Raw genomic sequence first — 18,543 nt, 5'->3', positions numbered from 1 at the left:
AAAAATGCATATATTGTTCGTCACCTTCCTAAAATAATTGCCTAAGTCATTTTTCAGGTTTCTCAGAAAACACAAAAAAACCCGAAAAATAACTTCAGAGGTTCGTTCTTCTTGATGCAGCTCCCATCTTGAAAAGCTTGTAAAATTGCCTTTTAAAATTTTAAAATTGCTTGTAAAATCTTTTGACTTAGGCCAAATAAAACGGACATAGGCCATTACACTACAGGGGTAGAACTGCATGATCTGTTCAACTGAGGATGTGGGGATGTGGGGATTTTACCAGAGGTGGCCAGCATCGAGGAGATGACTTATGCAAAAAAATCATTTTTGTCAAAAAATGACTTAGCCAATTATTTTAGGAAGGTTGAAATACTATTGTTTGAATTATTTTTACAGAATTGAATACAGTTATTTAATAGTGTGTGTATGCAGTGTTAGACACTGAGTTCTATCTATTGTTTAAGTGCACTTCACTGTTGGAGTGTCACTGTTATACTTGCATCATAAATATTGTGCATATTTTCAATATTTAAATGACTTCAGGAAAGATGTCAATAAAACAATAAATCTAATAATTGCATTTACTGTTAGGTACGTGCCACCTAATATGGCCTAATAGTCCTAGGAAAGCAACTATCTGTCATTTTACATTGCAGTCATTTAAATGTAAGTACAGTATTTATTACAGCTGTGTGTCATAATACAGTAGTGAAATATGGTAGCCTACTGTTGTGTATTGGGGAAAAGGTAGCAGAATTACTATGATCAAAATACATTTTCGACCCTTCTTTAGCAAGCTAAACATTTTATGACCATATATTTTGTCATATATTTTACATTACATGTTATAAATGTAAATATATTTCACACTTAACATCATATATTTTGTTATATTTCAGAATATATTTAAAAATGATAAATATAAGTGAACAACAATGCAAATATATTTTATATTTTACCTATATTTTTGACACTTTAAAATATATTTCAATATTTTTTTTTTCTGTATGGGAGTATGCCAGTATGCTATTCCGAAATAGTCTTTATTGTGTGTTAGTATGAGTTTATCGGTCAGCACAGATACTGGTGTGATAGTTACTGACGTGACGCTTCACGTCGTCCAGGCTGAGAACAGCTCCTCGCTCATTGTTGTCTCTCCGCTGGTGTTTCTTCTTGGCGCAGCGACACAGTTTGAACTTGATCACCTGCGAAGAGAGAAAGCAAACTGCTGTTCAGTTCACACTATGGTATCTGCTGTCTGTAGATGGTCATGAGGAGAGCAGTTGATAAAGCGTTTTTGAAGGTTTTAATCTTCTTGACAGATTTACTTAAGGATAAACAATTTCAGAAAAAAAGAATAACAAAAAATCTGAAGCAAATCAGCATGTAAACAAATATTCATCCAAATATAACCATAGAAAAACATCCCATGTGAGAATAAGCTGAATGTGGATGACAGGGATGTATCCAACTAAACACTTGTGGGTTCGTAGATGCAAGACATTCAAAATAAACATTTTCCAGGAAGTCGACACTTTCTTCTGTCCCCAAACGTTGCTTTTCTAGAAACAGACAGAAACAATATGAAGACGCAGATCTGAGCTTGTAACTGGGGCATTTCCCCCCATTCCCCATGAGGGCCTCCTCCTGACACACAGAATAACACGATGGATGGATGATGTATTGTTTCAGTTTGATCCAGCCAGATTATACAAACACAAGTCCTGGAACTGACAGTATTTGTGCCTCATTTCCTGCAAACGACACCAGTTTCCACCTGCCATATCTGACAGGTTGTCTTCCATCTGTGTCCTAATGTCACTGGTAATACTTAGAGCCTGCCGTTGAGCCTGAACAGACTCAAGGGAATTTTTTACACTGAGTGTCAATCTATCAAAGCTGTGGAGCATTGTACGGTTCATGTATATTTTACCACAAGAATGGTTTTGGGTAAAGGATTCCCAACTGAAAGCTTCTATTCTGGAATGATAAATCAGTCAAATTTGTCAATTGCTAAATAAATGAGCAAAACGATCATAGTGCTTCAGAAGACTTGATCCCAGACCTTAGTCATGACCTTCAAGTTCACCTGAAAGGCTTGTACATCAACATCATCAATATAATCTGTGATTTTGGTCAGAATAAAATAAGTATAATGGACTGTTTACATCTTTTATCTCTCTTATTCTGAAAAAAACAAAAAACATCCCCAAGTTTCCCCAGTGGAAACGCTTCCGCTAAACTTTGCTGCATTCTACTGAAGAAAAATAAGTTCAAACAACGTTAGGGTAAGTAAATTATGGCAGGTTTTTCATTTTTGGGTGAACTATGCCTTTCACATCTCAATCTGTCTCTTCCAGCAGAAAAATCTTTAAGGCTTGTGCCTTTTCTTTTTTTTCCACAGGCTAATATGCAGCGGTGCAAGTTAGCACTTCCTATAAAAGGTCACATGATCTGTTATCAATCACTGCCATACAAAGATACCCAAGGATATGCCAGAGACAACCGACAAGAAAAATAGCTCTCCCTGCATCTCCTCCCTGTTTTCCCAGTCATATGATTTGGTGCGTAGCAGTACTGGGCGTTTCACAAAAGATTTTGATATAACATTAAGAAAAATCATGAATACTATGATGATTTATGACTCACAATGCACAGGTATTTTTCAATATTTTTGGCTGTATGCTCAAAGTAGATACAAATACATAAATATATAAACTGAGTTTTTAGCATAGAGGTTCAAGTCAGCACTTCCTGTAAAAGGTCACATGATCTGTTATCAATCACTGCCATACAGAGATACCCAAGGAGCACCCGAGACAACAAACAAGAAAAATAGCTCTCCTGGCATTGCCAGAGTTGAAAATCATCAATAGGAGGAATAATATCGCAGTATTTGTTACGCAACATCGCCCACCCAAGTGTGTAATACTTCTGCAGATGAGACCAATGGTTATCAATCATCGTAAACAAAATCAGAGGACAATATCTGTCGACATCTTTGCAGACGGCAGGTTGATTAAGATGCTAATGACAGAGTGTGTGCATGCACACTAAAATGATTTCTTCGTAATGCCTGAGGCACTGCATCTGCCGACAACACTGAATCCGCAGCTCGCTTTGAATATAATTCTAGTAGTTTGCTTCTGCTTCTGCTCTGCTTGCTTACCTGCTGAATCACCTCTTATCAGATCCGACGACAATTTTCCCAATCAAGAGATAATTCCAACCCTCGCCTTCAGGGTATTGATAACTCAGAAGCAATCACATCATAGGCAAAGGCTTGGTAAATAATAATATATTTACACTCCGTTTATTCAGATTCAGATTGTGGCAAAGGGTCTAGAGTGGAAGAAAGCTCCATTGTTTAGAGAGCACTGCTTTTGTGAAGGTCAAATAAGACACAATTACAGAGGAGAGGAGAATATAATGCTATTGTGAGTGAGTGAAATTTTCACAACCGTGAAGTTTCAGGGTAAATATTTCTCGATAATACTTAGAAAAAAGAAGAAATAACAGGTGCAGGTTTGGATTTGAGTCATGGAGGTCTTACCTCATACAGATAGTCAAAGAGCTCCAGGACGGTTAAGATACTGGCCCCGATAAACAGCCCCATCTGTCCTCCAATGTCACCTGAAACCATTTAGCTCAGTCATTAGTCAGCTCAACACACTTTACAAGCTTTGTAAAATATAGGAGACGTTTACACGACAACGATATGCTTAAAACGGAGAAGTTTTTCCTTTGAGTTTTCCTCGTACAGACATTGTCATGTCAATGACATATGTCAATGTTTTGACATACATTGTCAAAACGATCCCGATTCACACGGATTCGCGAAAACTACTAAAAACGCTGTTTTCTGCTACCAGGCCATTAGATGGCGATGAAACACTATAGACTGAACACTTAAATACGCATGTGCATGACGTCATCGTCTTCAGAGATGCCCGTTTTTGTTGTTAACACAGAGACCATTTTCAAAAACTTGCACTTTGAAAAACGTTTTCAAAAGTTAGCATTTTCAGGCACTCAAAACGCTGTTGTCATGTAAACGAACAGCCGAAACACATTGGCCCTCATTTATCATTCTTGCGTAGAAAAAGGCGTATATGTTGGCGTAAGATTATGCTTACACTCCTCTCACCGCCTGATTTATGAAGCTGTGCGTACCTTTGAAATCCAGGTGTACGCAATACCTGCCTTTGATAAATGCCGCGGCTGAAAACGATCGTCATTAGAATAACATGCCCCTATATATTCAAGTCTCCGCTTCCCCCACGCCCTCATTTTACGCCATGGACACACGGAAGACGGCAAAGAAGATAAACTTGGATGAGCAAATTACCTATCACAATGCATTATTTTACAGCGCGTGTTTTGAAACAATTAGCATTTAATTTCGTATCACCTCACATGTATTGGGGTGTACAATAGTGATGATGATGTGATGTGGAGTACCATTCATTCACATTAATAATTGCATGACAATTTGTAATATTCTTCTTCTTATTATGATTTTTATTATTAATGACGCTTATTGTTATTTAGAAGAAGAATGTCGTTATTATTATTATTTGTATTATTATTATTATTATTTAAAAGAAGAAGAATGTCATTTTTATTTTGATCAGTGCATAATTTATCTCTTCAACATGTTGTATATGAGGCAATCTGCCACAGTTTTTAAATGAAACAGAAAACTGGCCTAACCATTGTTTCAAAGAATAGTACGATGGCGAGCGCGTCGAGTAGCCTATAGAGTATAACTCGTCCGTTTGGGGAGGTGCGCGCGCAGTCTGCGGAGACTCGCGCTGCGGAGACAGGCGAAAGTATAGACAAAGCTTGAAACGTCAGGTAAAGCGCACAGGCTCGCAACTGAAGGAATACATATGCCTACAAATCAAATGCTTTGGTAAAGTCACACAAATTAAACATTGAAGTCCATGTTGCACAAAAATAAACACTGAAGTTTATAATTAATATATTGGGTTTTTTTTTTACAGTGGGTCATAATATATCATATCTTTTAGTTTGTCAGTGCGTTTTGTGGTGTTAGGAATTGGTTTTCTGCGCATTTCCGCACTAACTCAAAACGTGCGTACACCACCTCCTGAGCTGGCGTAGGATTTGAGCGTGCCGTACGCCAACGTCCATATTGATAAATCTCAAAGTCACCGTGGTTTTGGGTGTACGCCAGGTGTACGCTGGAAATTTGGTGTACGCACTTTTGATAAATGAGGGCCATTATGTTTTTTACATTTTTAGTTGAACGTGGTGTTGTGTAAACAGCCCCATAGTGTGTGAATTAATGCTAAAATCACAAGCTGCTGCGTGAAATTTTTTGATGTTCAAATACTTTAAAGTGTCTAGAGTCAAAATAAGTAGCTTTGACTTTCTTAAAAGTTAAACATCTATTGGGAGAGCTATTTTTGTAAACAATTATATTTTCACAGTGAAATAGCCACTGAAAATGTCAAGGAATCCAATTATTCTCTTGACGTCTGGGAAAATTGCCGCTCACCAAGAAGGCCGGCTAACTCGTAGGCTTTCTTCTGCTCGATGGTCTCGTAGTTCAGGGCCTCGAAGAAGATATCCAACACCATGATGTTTTCTCTAAAGGGCAGAACAGAAGGGAAAGGTGAGGACTACTCAACTGAATTTACTTCCACAACCCTCCCAATCCTTGACACCATCCCTCCAAGCATCGATCCACAATCTCTGCCAATTTCACAGCATTTCTTTCTCTTATCGGCCACTGCTGTAAGCAGCTGGTTGGAGCCCAGCCAGCGGAGACCTGGGGCTATTTTAGACACAGCTGGAGTTGAATCTGATTGCCTCTGTTAGGTTTTGCACCATCAAGCCATGGCACTTCAGAGTTTACATCATATAGTTAGAATGCACTCTACTTCTTAACAAAAATAAATTGAGTTTTTATTAAGGCGAGACACGGCAGGCAAAAACATTTTTTTTTTCACTGGTCAATTTTGAGATTTTGGGCTATTTGTCTTCAATAACATGTCTTCTTTCAGACTTGTGGTGAAAAAAAGTCCAACATACACATTTAGGTCTTTATTTTACTCCACCTTTTCTATTTGCGTCTGTAGATTTCTCCTAAATCAACATGCTGCTCCGTGATCGCTGTCTGCACCCTGTCATCACATTCACCGTTAGAAAGCTCTCTCTCTCCTGTACAATGTTGTCAGATCCAAATGTGGTAATTTCCTTTTTATCAGCAACCAATCGTGAAAGTACAATGGGGCATTTAACTGTAAAAGCGAAATTTTAAAGTCAATTTTTATCAATTTTAAAGGCCATTTTCTCAAAATGGGTTTTTTCTCATACTCTGAGCCAGAAATCTCAACTTCAGCAGCACTTACATACACCAAACTTTCCAGTTTTATTCCTATCTACAATGGGGCATTTAACTCTAAAAGCGAAATTTTAAAGTCAATTTTTATCAATTTTAAAGGCCATTTTCTCAAAATGAGTTTTTTCTCATACTCTGAGCCAGAAATCTAAACTTCAGCAGCACTTACATACACCAAACTTTCCAGTTGTATTCCTATCTACAATGGGGCATTTAACTCTAAAAGCGAAATTTTTAAGTAAATTTTTATCAATTTTAAAGGCCATTTTCTCAAAATGTTTTTTTTTTCTCATACTCTGAGCCAGAAATCTCCACTTCAGCAGCACTTACATACACCAAACTTTCCAGTTGTATTCCTATCTATATTCTTAAGGTTTTTACAGAGGGGTTTGTTCATATATCATTCAGATTTTATACCTAAAAACGGGGCAAAAATGTAATTTTTTATGGCTGTTTACAGTTTTGTTTTTTCTGATTAATGGAGTGATAAAAAGAGATATCCAAAATCCCCTCTGTAAAAACCTCTAATATGTCAACAAAATGAAACAAGAATTTTGAATCTGGCTTAATCCAATGTTCAGATTTCTCTTCTGGAAATACATGAAGAGTTCAGATGCAAAAACCTCTAAGTGCCATCTGACATTTAATCTGACAATTAATAGGTAATTTTCATTGCCATTTAAGTGAAATAACTGAACTTAAATATACAAGCTTCATAAAAATGATCATTCTAGAAGAAAATTTCAGATGGCACTTAGAGGCTTTTGCATCTGAACTCTTCATATGCAAATTAGCGCATATTTAATGATATGTGACCTAATTTGCATATTTAAACATAACTATTCTAAAAACTTGTAATACAAAAGATATTTGTCTTAATGCCAGTAATCAACTGGGAAAGTTTCATGCTGATATCCATTATTATTTTTTTCTATTCACCTGGGGTGTCTCCACTTTAAGAACATTTTCTACACTTTTTCACTGCACATGGTGTGAAAGTTAAAAAAAAAAAATCCTCACTGACTACATATTGAAAGTTTAATTAAGCTTCAGACGACAGCTGCAGTTATTTCATGAGTGTTTGCCCAAGCATTTCAAAGATACCTGGAAGCCAAAAACACTAAAAAGGTTAGCCTTAATGGTGCTTTTGGAACAGGTTTATCGACGGATGCTAATGAAGTGCTACTTAAAAGCCAAGCATTAAAAACACCATCTTCCTCCTTTAAAACCCAGAGATTACATCATTTGGGTTCAAAGCATCAGTCTCCCTGCTTTAGATTAATACATAACCCTATTACTGTAGATGAGATGGCAGATCTAAGATTCCGTATGATTCATTTCCTAAATTTAAGAAACCATGGCAGAGATCTGATTTTGAGCCATTTCACTCCAAAGTCATCAATATCTTTGGGAACAAGCAGGAAACTAAATAGAGGCATTCATCCGTAGTGTTCAGAAGATTAAATTCCCCCAAGTTCTTCGGTTCCTCAACTTCTCTTTTCCCGTTCTGAATGTAAAATACTAGAAATCATTTATAACTGGTTCCACACGACTTCTCGTTTCATTTCTAAATGCAAAATACTGCAAATAATAGTTCCTCTCCATTTATTTCACACAAATATAAGAAAAGGGTTTCATGAAAGTTTTGATTGTCACTGTTTTATACATTCAGGCTGACAATAATTTCACAAATGAAATGGCACAACCCATTGCTTCAAAGTAGTAGTTAACGCATCGGCTGAAAAGGAAAGTCATTCTAGTTTGATGCAAATTTTGGAACACAAATTTTCATATTAAGAAACATATTCAGAAATACAATGTTGACATTAAATTGTAACATCTTAGTATGTAAATCAACACTCCACACTAGTATAATTGCCTGTTGAAAACACAGAAGCAAACCAAGTGGAGCAACTTTCTTGACCTCGCTCTGTAAACGTAATTAGGATTCGTGTTGTTCCAGATGGTTGCGGATGTGGAGATATTTCCTGACATTTATTAGAGTGTTTGTCAAGGCAGTGATGTGCTACACGTCTGCCATGCTGTTCCCGGGGTTTTGAGCTGTTGGATGATTGGCTGTCTGGATTGTGTGTGATGGCAGACAAAGATCCCGGTTAATTACGGATGAGGCGCTAAACAGCTGCCAGTCTGGATGATTAAACATGCGAGGTGAAACATTTAGGGCATCACAAACAACCAAAATCACACATATAAACTTCACTAAATTTAATTTATGCTTAAGAAGGAAACGAAAGAAAAACATTTGCCAATGAGGGCAGAAAAATGTACTTAAAGATATATTCTCTGAAAATAAGTAGTTTTCTTGATTATGCTTTCAAGTAAATATTAAGGGTGCTCCTCCGACTGATCGAGTGCCAGTCGTTATCGGCCGATAATAGCTTCATATATTTTGATCCGTGGTCTCTATAAAGGCTGATCAGATGACGCAAAACTTGTGAGATAATTTTTCTGAGCAGCTAAAATTGCTTCACCTCATTCACCGGTCTGGCAGTTCTGCCAGGAGTCTGAAAAGGACACAAATTTACAACATCTTTGCAGAGAGCAGAGACATTGTAATGACTGCAACCCTACAGCAACGATAGCAAGATTTTAATGCATTTCTTTCCTTCACTGCAGTGCTCTTTCGTTTATCCCTAAAAGCCAAAACCTGACGTCCAAATCAGCTAGATCAGTGATTTTCGTCAAATATCTGATTGCTACACTGTTGCTACACTGCAGGGTGTGCTCGATAATAAAAAGAGTTAATGAACTGCATTAAGCTTTGAAAGTTATACTAATCCCCAAGCGGCTTTCTGTGCGTGCGCTCAGAGACAGAGTGGAACACGGACAAGCAAAGTGAACTTCAGGTTCGAGTCTAAAAGGTTAAATACACACAGAAATATGTCAAAATGCCCAGCTTGGTGAGTATTCCCTTAAACACTGTTGGTTATGTTAACTGAACATAAACAGTTGAGGAATAATGGTGCGTTCTATTATTTATCCGTGTCAGAGATCTGACTAGGAAGACAGACGTTGCCTAGCAACACACACCAACGCGCCCCCTATCCTCGGATTTCACAGCTCGGAAGTCGGACAACAAGTGAGGACACCAAGCAAGAATTCCGATACGGAATCCAAAATGGCTGCGCCCTGTGTGACTTGTAAGTATGAATTGTTTTCATTGTTTTTGGACCGATTTGGTTGTTTAAATGACGATTTAAACGTATTACTGCAATACCTTACTGCGTCCGTATCACTGCCTGCATGTTTTTTCTCCGACTCGGACGCGCAAAACATACCAGAACGCTTGAAGTGTGGAAGTGACGTCATATCCGAGGGCCGAGTCGGTTCATTGACAATATAGTCCAGTCATTTTATGGAAAAAGGTTGAACAAATTGCAACAGAAGCAAACTCAACTGATTTTGTATCCTCAATATGTCCTGCATAAGGGAAAAAAGCCCCGAAGTATCCCATTAGGGGAAAGTTTCGAAAAAGACCCAAATATAGCCTATTCATACGCCTATTCATTCTTTTTCTCACGTGAATAGGGTAAAAATTTTAACCTTTAGATATCACCATGAAAATTACTGAGTTGATTACTTACATCAAGACAAACAAAAAATGTATTACAAGTTTTTTGAAATTGTTTGTTAACATGGACAAACGGTGCATAATCTAATTAGCTTTACAGAGACAAGCAAGACTCACGCAATGTACTGCTCCGACTTGTTGTACTTCTTGGCCAGGTATTTGGCGGAGGCTTTGCTGGGGATCTTGACAAAGGACAGCTCTTTGCCATAGCGCGTCATGTTGCACGGCGTCTCGCACACGCAGTAATCATTGTCTCTCTCCACCAGAAAATCTAGAGCCAGAGAAAGAGAAAGAACATTTCTCTTAACTTGAATGAAAAACAATGGGACAGACGAAGAAGTATAAAAAGGCCTGGGGAAGTGGATGTTGAGGTTAGGAGGGGTCATAAATCGAGCTGTCCCATCGTGGCCTCAGGTTCAGCTATCTGTAATGAGGACCGGATGGGTTCAACGAAGAAAATCGGCCTCTAGACTGAAAGGTTTCTGCAGATTTCTTACCTAGAGCTGGATCCGCACATTCCTTATACTGCTCCGGGGTGCAATATGGAGCGTCTCCTAAAGACAGAGAGACAGAGTCTATATGTGAAGAAGACTCTCAGAAACAGCAACAGTAAAATATCATTTTAATTTTATCATCTTTATACCATGAAGTCTGCCAAGGACAGGTCATATTTAACCCCCAAATCAAAATAAATCATATTTTGCATTAAGCAAATTAAGCCTATTTTAGGGTCATTCTTTTGCAATTTGCATTTGATAATAATTAAGCACATTTCCCCCCCTCAAAATCTCATTACTGTATTGAGTGTGGACATTTACTTCAAGTTTGCTTGTCATTATTATTACTTTAAATTATGATTTTCATTAAATTCCAATCACTGTAATAAAGTTATGAAAATCATCTTGTCGGGACACAGTGATTAATTTATTATAATTAAGCATAAATTAGACATTACAAAATTCCTTTTTAAAAAAAACTACAAATTATAATGACAGATTTCTACAATTTATATTTTCTTCAGGCAAAATATACATTACTGATGTTTTTTTGTCTCAAGAAAAAGTTATAGTTTACATACCATAGAAGTATTTGTGTGCTGCCTTTAATTTATGCTGATGTCAATATAGAGACAAAAGAGAATTTTCATGACTTTATAACAGTAATGAGAATCTAATGATAAGCATCATTAAGAATAATGGGAATTACAAACAAACCCTAAAGTAAAATGTCCAGACTCATTACAGTGATGAGAAATGTGCTTAATTGTTATGCAAATAACAGTTACTATAACGAAAAAAGATCTTTAAAATGCTAAAGCAGGCTTCATTTTCTTCATGCATAAAGTACTTTCTCATTTTATGCTTTATAAATAAGACCTGAAAATGTTTTTTCTGTGATTCACCCTTAAAGAAATGTTGAAGATAAAGAACAAAAGGTGTGCCGCAGAGAGGGAAGAACACAATGTTCTGGCTAAAGGTGAAATGAAGCGGCTCTCTGTCTGTCTGTTAATTAAAACGTGTCTCCGTCCATCACGCCGTTGTTAGCGCCGAACCACTCTTCAGAAATCTGATTTCCTCTTTTAATTAATTTTATTTATTCAGGTCTTGAAGCTTCCTCGAATAGCTCAAGGACTCTAGCAGTGAGAAGCGAGGAAAAGAGCTCATACCGTCGAAGAGATGCTGAAAGGGAAACATGTCTAGACAACGTAAGCAACTGAGGTGACAAGATTAGAGCGTTCCCGTAATAATAAACTAGTTTGCTTATCAAAAAAGTTGTCAAAATGAATAAAGTTGGCTTCAAATCTCTAGCTACAATAAACGGTCTAACAACGTTGTCCGCTTGCAGTGTAGACAGCTTTGTTGATTAGGCTATAACTGGAGCGTTCTAGTTTTGTCACACCATTTAAGATACAGCAAATCACTGTTTGACACAGTTCAGATCTTGTTAATGACAAAGTCTTTAGAGATGATCAGAGGGCTGTATTTCAAACAGACGTTCAGAGCTCAGTGGGGTGCTGGTTTCTAACAGGGCTGCATGAAATTATGGTTTTCTACTCGCTGAAGTCGAAATCCTCTTACTTTCAGTAAGCCGAAAACTAGCAACTAGAATTAAAGCAAGACGTGCTAAACAGCTTTAGGAGCACAGCGAGGGTTTAAAATCATCACAGGCTTAAAAAAGCAACGGCTCGAAAACATTTCATTCTGAAAAGGAATAACAAGCCACAAAATGTGAGACATTAATTTACTTCACTGGTGGCAAGAACACACTAAAATAGAGAGGTACCAAAAGAAAAAGGAGCCTTTGAGAGATGAAATTTCGTCTCAAACGTAAAACTAGGTATTTTATTCTAGTTAAAGATTTTCAGATGGTTTAACCGAGAATCGGGATGCAGAATAAAACCAAAATGATGAACTTTGAATATTTGTGCTTAGATTTTAAAATTTGATGTGAATCTTTTGGGGCGCCAGATATGTGCGTTGTGTAATAGATCTGTTGATGGATTTCTTCATGTGTGTGTGTGTGTGTGTGTGTGTTTACCGGGCATGTGCACCATGCGGCAGTTGCAGTTCTCCACCAGATAGCGCGTCTCGCAGTCGATGCGGCAGGCGGTGATGCTGTATGTGCTGAAGAACTCCGAGTCCATGGGCGTAGACTTGCAGTCGCCCCACGGAGGAGGAAGATACGTCAGCTACACGACAGGAAGAAAGACAAGGCAATAGTGAATTACTATTTTTATCTTAGGTGAATTACTTATAAATATAATTATGTAAAGTGCAATCACATTACACAGCAGCTGTACATCAAATATTGCTCCTCACATGAAGTGTGTAAGTGAAACTCAATCACAATTGCTTCCGATGTTACCATGTTGCTAACAGTTTAACAATCTAATGAGCATAAAAATTCACAAGTACAACTATTTTTATTAAATTAAAGACATTATGCTGCATGATATTGCAAACTGGTAGTTGTTATCATATTTTAATTTAGTATGATCATAAACTCACTAGATCGTAGCGCAAATAGTTTTACTGTTTATTGCACTTTGGTATTCTAGTTATTTACCTATAGCAGCAAATGAATTGGAAGTCTTGTACATTCACAGAAAATATCTTGCTTCCGCATTGCAAAATAAGGTGGATATAGACGGTATTGGCATTTCTCTCAATTTTTCAAACTGAGCTCATAAAAATGCATTATTTGATGCTGCCTTTATCTTAAAAGGTTGGATTAAGATAGGCCAACTAAGGCTAACATTTTGGAACAGCCTTTGCATACACCTTAAAATAATGTCTAGGTAGGCAGCTCACTCAGCTTTGGACAACTCTATAATCCCTGAAGACACCTCACTATCAGCTTAGGAAATGCACACACACACACACACCATAAACAAATGCTGCATATGCGATAAAAATACACACACAAACTCCAGACACAAAAGCTTAGATGAGCTAATGCTTTACATAACGCCACTGCATATGATTTCACCCCTCAACCTACATAAAGCCTTTAGGCAATGTTTCAGATTCAAAACGACGCAAGCTCTACCGACAGCACCTGACATGTTGACTTCGCTCTGAAACCTTGTGAGCTGGCAAAAGAGGCAGCATTTCAGGGTATTATAGGGTGGTTTTCAACATGAGCGCTGTTCAAAAAGACAGGCGGCATCATTGTGCTGCCTTCGAAGACACCTTGTTTTGGCATGTATCCAATCACAGAATGCCACGGCTCAGTGGAAAAAAAGGACTTAAAAGATTTTCCATCCTGTGGTGAAAATCAAGTTTTTAATGTTGTTTATATATGTCTATGTGGTGTTTTTAATATGCTTAATATATCAAAACGTGCAAATTCATAAGTCAACACCATTGCTAATTATTTTCTCTTTAAAACGCAGTGAACCAAAGACAGTGTCAAAAACGCGGTTTGAAGTGTTTAGCAAATCATTAAGAGCGAACTAGCAGGGGAGTCTCAAAAGAAAGCCAGGTTATGCCGGTATATTTTCTGTTGATATGAAAAATCGGTTCGATTCAGCAATATAGTGGGTGAATTATGTATTTTACGATGTTATGATGAACTGTATGCCTTTTTCCACTGAAGTTCTGAGTTGTTCAAAGCGTTTCTGATGATTGTTTAGAAGGCAGCTGTCTGACTCTGAGATGACGAACGGGAACATAGTTTGTATAACATTAGCAACACATTATTAGCTGTTTGAGAACATAATTAAGCAAAAGGCTAATCATATTAATTACAGTCATGTGTCCGACGTTGTAAAGAGCGATATCATTGTGCAGCGTTTACCTCAGTAAGAGTGCCGAGAGAATGTCTGAGCTGGTGTGAGTGAGTGGAGGCGGGGCTCATTTGCATATTCAGTTATCTGCGTATACTAAATGAAGCAAGGGTGTAGAGTTGCATCCAAACTATTTTAAGGCATGAAGATTTTTTTTTCTCAGGAAAAAAAAAACGTTTCAATATGTCAATTTGGAGATCAAAGATGAGTTTTAAGGGAGACGATTATTGACTATATTAATAAATATATTTCTGCCTAATTAAATCCAGCTAAAATGTGTTAGTTGTAACTAGTTAACGTTTTTTGTAAATATCATTGAAGTTGGTAAAAAATAATAATATTTTTAAAAAAAATTAAATAAAAATAGCATTATTGTGTGGATACAACAATGTGTGGATTTAGAACAACACATAATTTCTGTTAAGCAGGGCCGTCGCTGGCGGGGCGAAAGGTGGTGAAGATTCTAGGGGCCCTGAAATAATAGATCTCTCTAATGGTTATCTGTCTGTAGGGTTACAGGCATTATTTGAGTAATTGAAGTGGATTGACTTAAGTTAACTCAGATGTCCATGCAGACATTATTCGATCTGCTCCTGTTGGCCCAGGGCAATCTGCGCGCCACATCCATTAGTAAATACGGCTGTCAATGCTAAACGCTGACTGTGTGAACCATGACGAGAGTGACAGACAGAGATGGATGCTAATCCTGTAAAAGCCACTGACATTGAATCTTGGTGATGCATCTGGAGAAGCAGACTTGATCTTTGTGTAAGAGGAAAATAAATGAGGGGAAATGTTACTGAAATCAATCCACCACACATGGGAGATGCACTGACCTCCAATTACAAGGAGCAGGGAGCCGTCTGTGCATATCAACCAGCTTTCTGTCTGTCTGCAGCGAGTCAGATCTTCTGCCCGTCTCTTTGACGCTCATTTATTGATCACATACTGTATGCCTGGATTTCACCTCTTTCTTTCACTCACAGAAACAAAGCTGCTGTTTTTATTTTATGACGTGGCCTTACCATGAAAATTATACATGGATTCTGTGAATCCTATAAATAAATAAGATCTTTTCCAGACAGCAGGGTCGACCTGTGTCGGCCGTTTGCTCTCATTTGAAAATCAAATCATGCTTGTGGTGGTGGGAGACCAAATTTCTTCTTGGGTGAATCTCACAAAGCTGTCCACATCCTATCTGACCTCATAAACAAACAAAAAAACAGGAAACTATGTTTTGAATAGTGAAAATTACGCCTATTTTATGAGCATGAGATTTTGCATTTGACTTAATTCATTACAATTAGGCAGATCTCACTACTAAAATTGGAAAAATTCTCATTAATTACCACAATAGGTCTTGTTATTCTCAAAAATAACCTTATAACAACTACTGCCATTATATATGAATACTTTTCATAAAATATAAGGAAAATTTGAGAATTTGGGTTGAAAACTCCTTAATTTGCATCAAAATAAGAGTCGTGCTACTTCACATTAATGCATTCAGAAACAAACAAATAAATGAATAAAAACAAGCTGCTGTAGAAACCAAAACCAAGCACTAAAACAACAGACTGACACAATCGGCGGCCTGTGCGCTTTGAGACGAGTCCAGCAACTGAGAAATTGACAAAAAGAACAATCATTTGGTACCCGCTGTTCTTGGCAGGACACGAACGTCTGGAAGCCTGGAGCCACTCCGAATCCCAGCTGATCGATGAAAGGCGGTTCATCCTGCGTGTGGATCTGGACTTTGATTCCCGCCTCGAACGACGTCTCATCTGAGAGAGAGAGAAAATGAGACATGAAGACTGAGACATGTACTCAACGCAGGTGTCTCAGAAGAACAGATGATATCAGATCAGATGGTCTGCTCTTTTAGTTTAGATCACAGCATCAAACAGACTCAAGTAAAACCCAAGAGTCTTTTTTATTGAAAAAGTAAAAGAAGATTGTTTGAAGAAAGTCAGTGGTGTGACTACCAAACTAAATCCAAACTAAGAACCCCCCAAAAAACATGACTTCTACAAAACCATGACATAACAATGTGACTATAGCAATAAAACAATGCAATAATGCAAGTTTAAACATTCAATATTCAACCAGGGACGTTTGCAAATATTAGGAGACCATTGGGAAGTTTAAAAAAAGCATCAAATAAGTAGAAATTCTTCTACCACATGACCATTCAAAGTAGAAATGTCCCACATCCAATATGAATAAAAACAGCGTGTAAGATCATAACAATATGTAGTGATTGAGATAAAACATTGTGCATAAAGCAACAAATAAGGTTGAGTTTAAACATTCAGCTCTAAACAAGAGAAAATTGCAGGCGCAGTTTATATGCACAATACAAATTAGCAAACAGGAAATCAACAATTTTCAAAATGAGAAAAGACAATAGACAATGTAAAAGAAAACAAACCAAAAACAAGTTGGCAGGAAACCAGACAAGTCTCAAGATATTTCAAACCGCTTGACGTCTGTAATATTTCGACATTTATCCATGTGTCACCCACAGACTGTAAACAGGAATAATCTTCAGGTTTCTCTATGGACAGCTGAGCAAACACTTTTGAGGGTGTTAGCGCAGATTATAGGCTGCGTTTGACACTAACCAGCCTCATTTAAATGCTTTAAATCAGCATTATACTATCGAAACGCTGGCGTTCTTCCACAGCCTGCTGGATTTTCATTCTGTCAACAAATCGGCCCACATGTGACACTGCTAATGACTATTGTTACAAATGCAGTTTCCAAACATCATCTACACAGAGGAGTTTCAGACGTCTCCCACCTGTTTTATTGCCATTTTTCCCTTTTAAACATCTGCTTACTCATCATTACACCACCAACAGAAGAACATTGGGGAAATTATTCAGCCGAACACAGTAAACTCACAGATGCCCTGGTTAATGAATTGTATATTACCAGATGATCTAGAGAGAGAATCATCCAGCAGACAGAATGAACTCAGTTTACAGTCAATAGCAGGCTTTGCTAAACTCAATTCTGTGTTTGTAATTAATCTTGACTAGTCAGGCTTCAAGATTTTACACTGTACACCCTGGGGAAACGTTCTTATGTGCATACTAGATTACAAGATTGGACAAGTACATGACAAGAGGAGCTTTCAACCTGATTTAATAACAATTTGAGGAAAGGTCGCAACATTTGGTGAAGTCGAAGTCTGATGCCCAGTTTTACATACAAGGCTTAAGTCTAGTCTCAGACTAAAAGCTGTTTTAACTGAAAGCATCTTGACGTATCTTAAAATATTTAAGTGCCATTGAGTTGTCTCAAGATGTACACCAGTAATGTTTTTTTCTAAGGCACATTTATAAAAGCTACTTAAATGTCCTATTTTAACTAAGGCCTAATCCTGGCTTAATCTAAGCCCTGTCTGTGAAACCAGGCCTGAGACCATTTAAACCATTAAAAAGTTTTAGCATTTTGAAAAACTTAAAACAAAGCCAAGTTGATGCAAAATCAAGACTTGACTCCACTCGTTCAACAGTTTAAACTATTTTCATCAGATGCTGAAACTTAAAAAAAAATGAATGTAAGTTGTTGTGACTATATAAAGCTCATGAATATTTAATTAGGCAAGCAATAGCCAGTTTATGATTGATTTTCTGACGCTAAACGTCTGGCCAAAACATTCTAGCAGTGCATTGTTTCATGTTGTACCTCTTTGGTGTCTAATTCAAGGTTAGCAGCGCTTCATAACCCAGGGTTAAAAGTGTGACCCGTGTATTAACTCAGGGTTAAAAAGACATTAACCCCGGGTTAAGTGCAGAGTGAAAAGCCTTAGAGAGGAAGCAGTGCAGTGTATCTGAAGGAGCGTAGCATTATCAGGACATCGAGACAGCTGCTCTGTAATTACGGTGAAATCCAGTCAGCAGTGGAGAAGATTTCAGGACAGCTCTCACCCGAGTAACCAGAGAGCTGCTTGCAGGATGTGATTAGATATCTGAGACCTCAGAGTGCACCTGCCGTGTGGAGAAATTTGAAGGAGCGCGAGCAGAACTCTTTGGGAAATCACAGCATTATAAAAACAATCTCGGTAAATGTCGGGTGGTGACAGAGGCAGGTGTGCAGGGTTTCTCATCTACCCCCTCTCTCTTTTCAATTACAGTGGTGTGAAGTTGTTAAATGGGTCCCACTGAGAGACAGACGCGAGCGAGTTTCACTGGACGTGTTGCGTCACATGTAATTGGCTTGCGGAATTGCAGATGTAACGTGTGTTTGTATATTTGCCATTTTCTGATCAATAGGATCCAGCCT

At 37.7% G+C, this 18,543-nt stretch overlaps 1 protein-coding gene across 5 annotated transcripts in view; it reads right to left on the bottom strand.

Annotated features, from left to right (window-relative positions):
- asic1b (acid-sensing (proton-gated) ion channel 1b) overlaps window positions 1-18,543 on the bottom strand; it is a 218,333-nt gene that overhangs the window by 5,566 nt on the left and 194,224 nt on the right. For 4 of the 5 annotated variants that reach the window (XM_084118348.1, XM_084118350.1, XM_084118351.1 and 1 more), the window contains 7 exons: window positions 15,907-16,034; window positions 12,501-12,651; window positions 10,460-10,516; window positions 10,080-10,233; window positions 5,525-5,616; window positions 3,554-3,633; window positions 1,104-1,205 (listed from right to left, as the gene is read on the bottom strand). In XM_084118348.1, the coding sequence (XP_083974474.1) occupies window positions 1,104-1,205; window positions 3,554-3,633; window positions 5,525-5,616; window positions 10,080-10,233; window positions 10,460-10,516; window positions 12,501-12,651; window positions 15,907-16,034 (764 nt within the window). Of the gene's footprint in view, window positions 1-1,099; window positions 1,206-3,553; window positions 3,634-5,524; window positions 5,617-10,079; window positions 10,234-10,459; window positions 10,517-12,500; window positions 12,652-15,906; window positions 16,035-18,543 lie in introns of all 5 variants that reach the window. The other variant, XM_084118349.1, reaches the window with a different exon arrangement.

This window comes from Abramis brama, assembly GCF_963993115.1.
Source record: "Abramis brama genome assembly, chromosome: 6".
Classification (NCBI taxonomy): Eukaryota; Metazoa; Chordata; class Actinopteri; order Cypriniformes; family Leuciscidae; genus Abramis; species Abramis brama.
The sequence above is the reverse complement of the archived record's forward strand: the minus strand, read 5'-3'. Positions and strand labels throughout refer to the sequence as shown.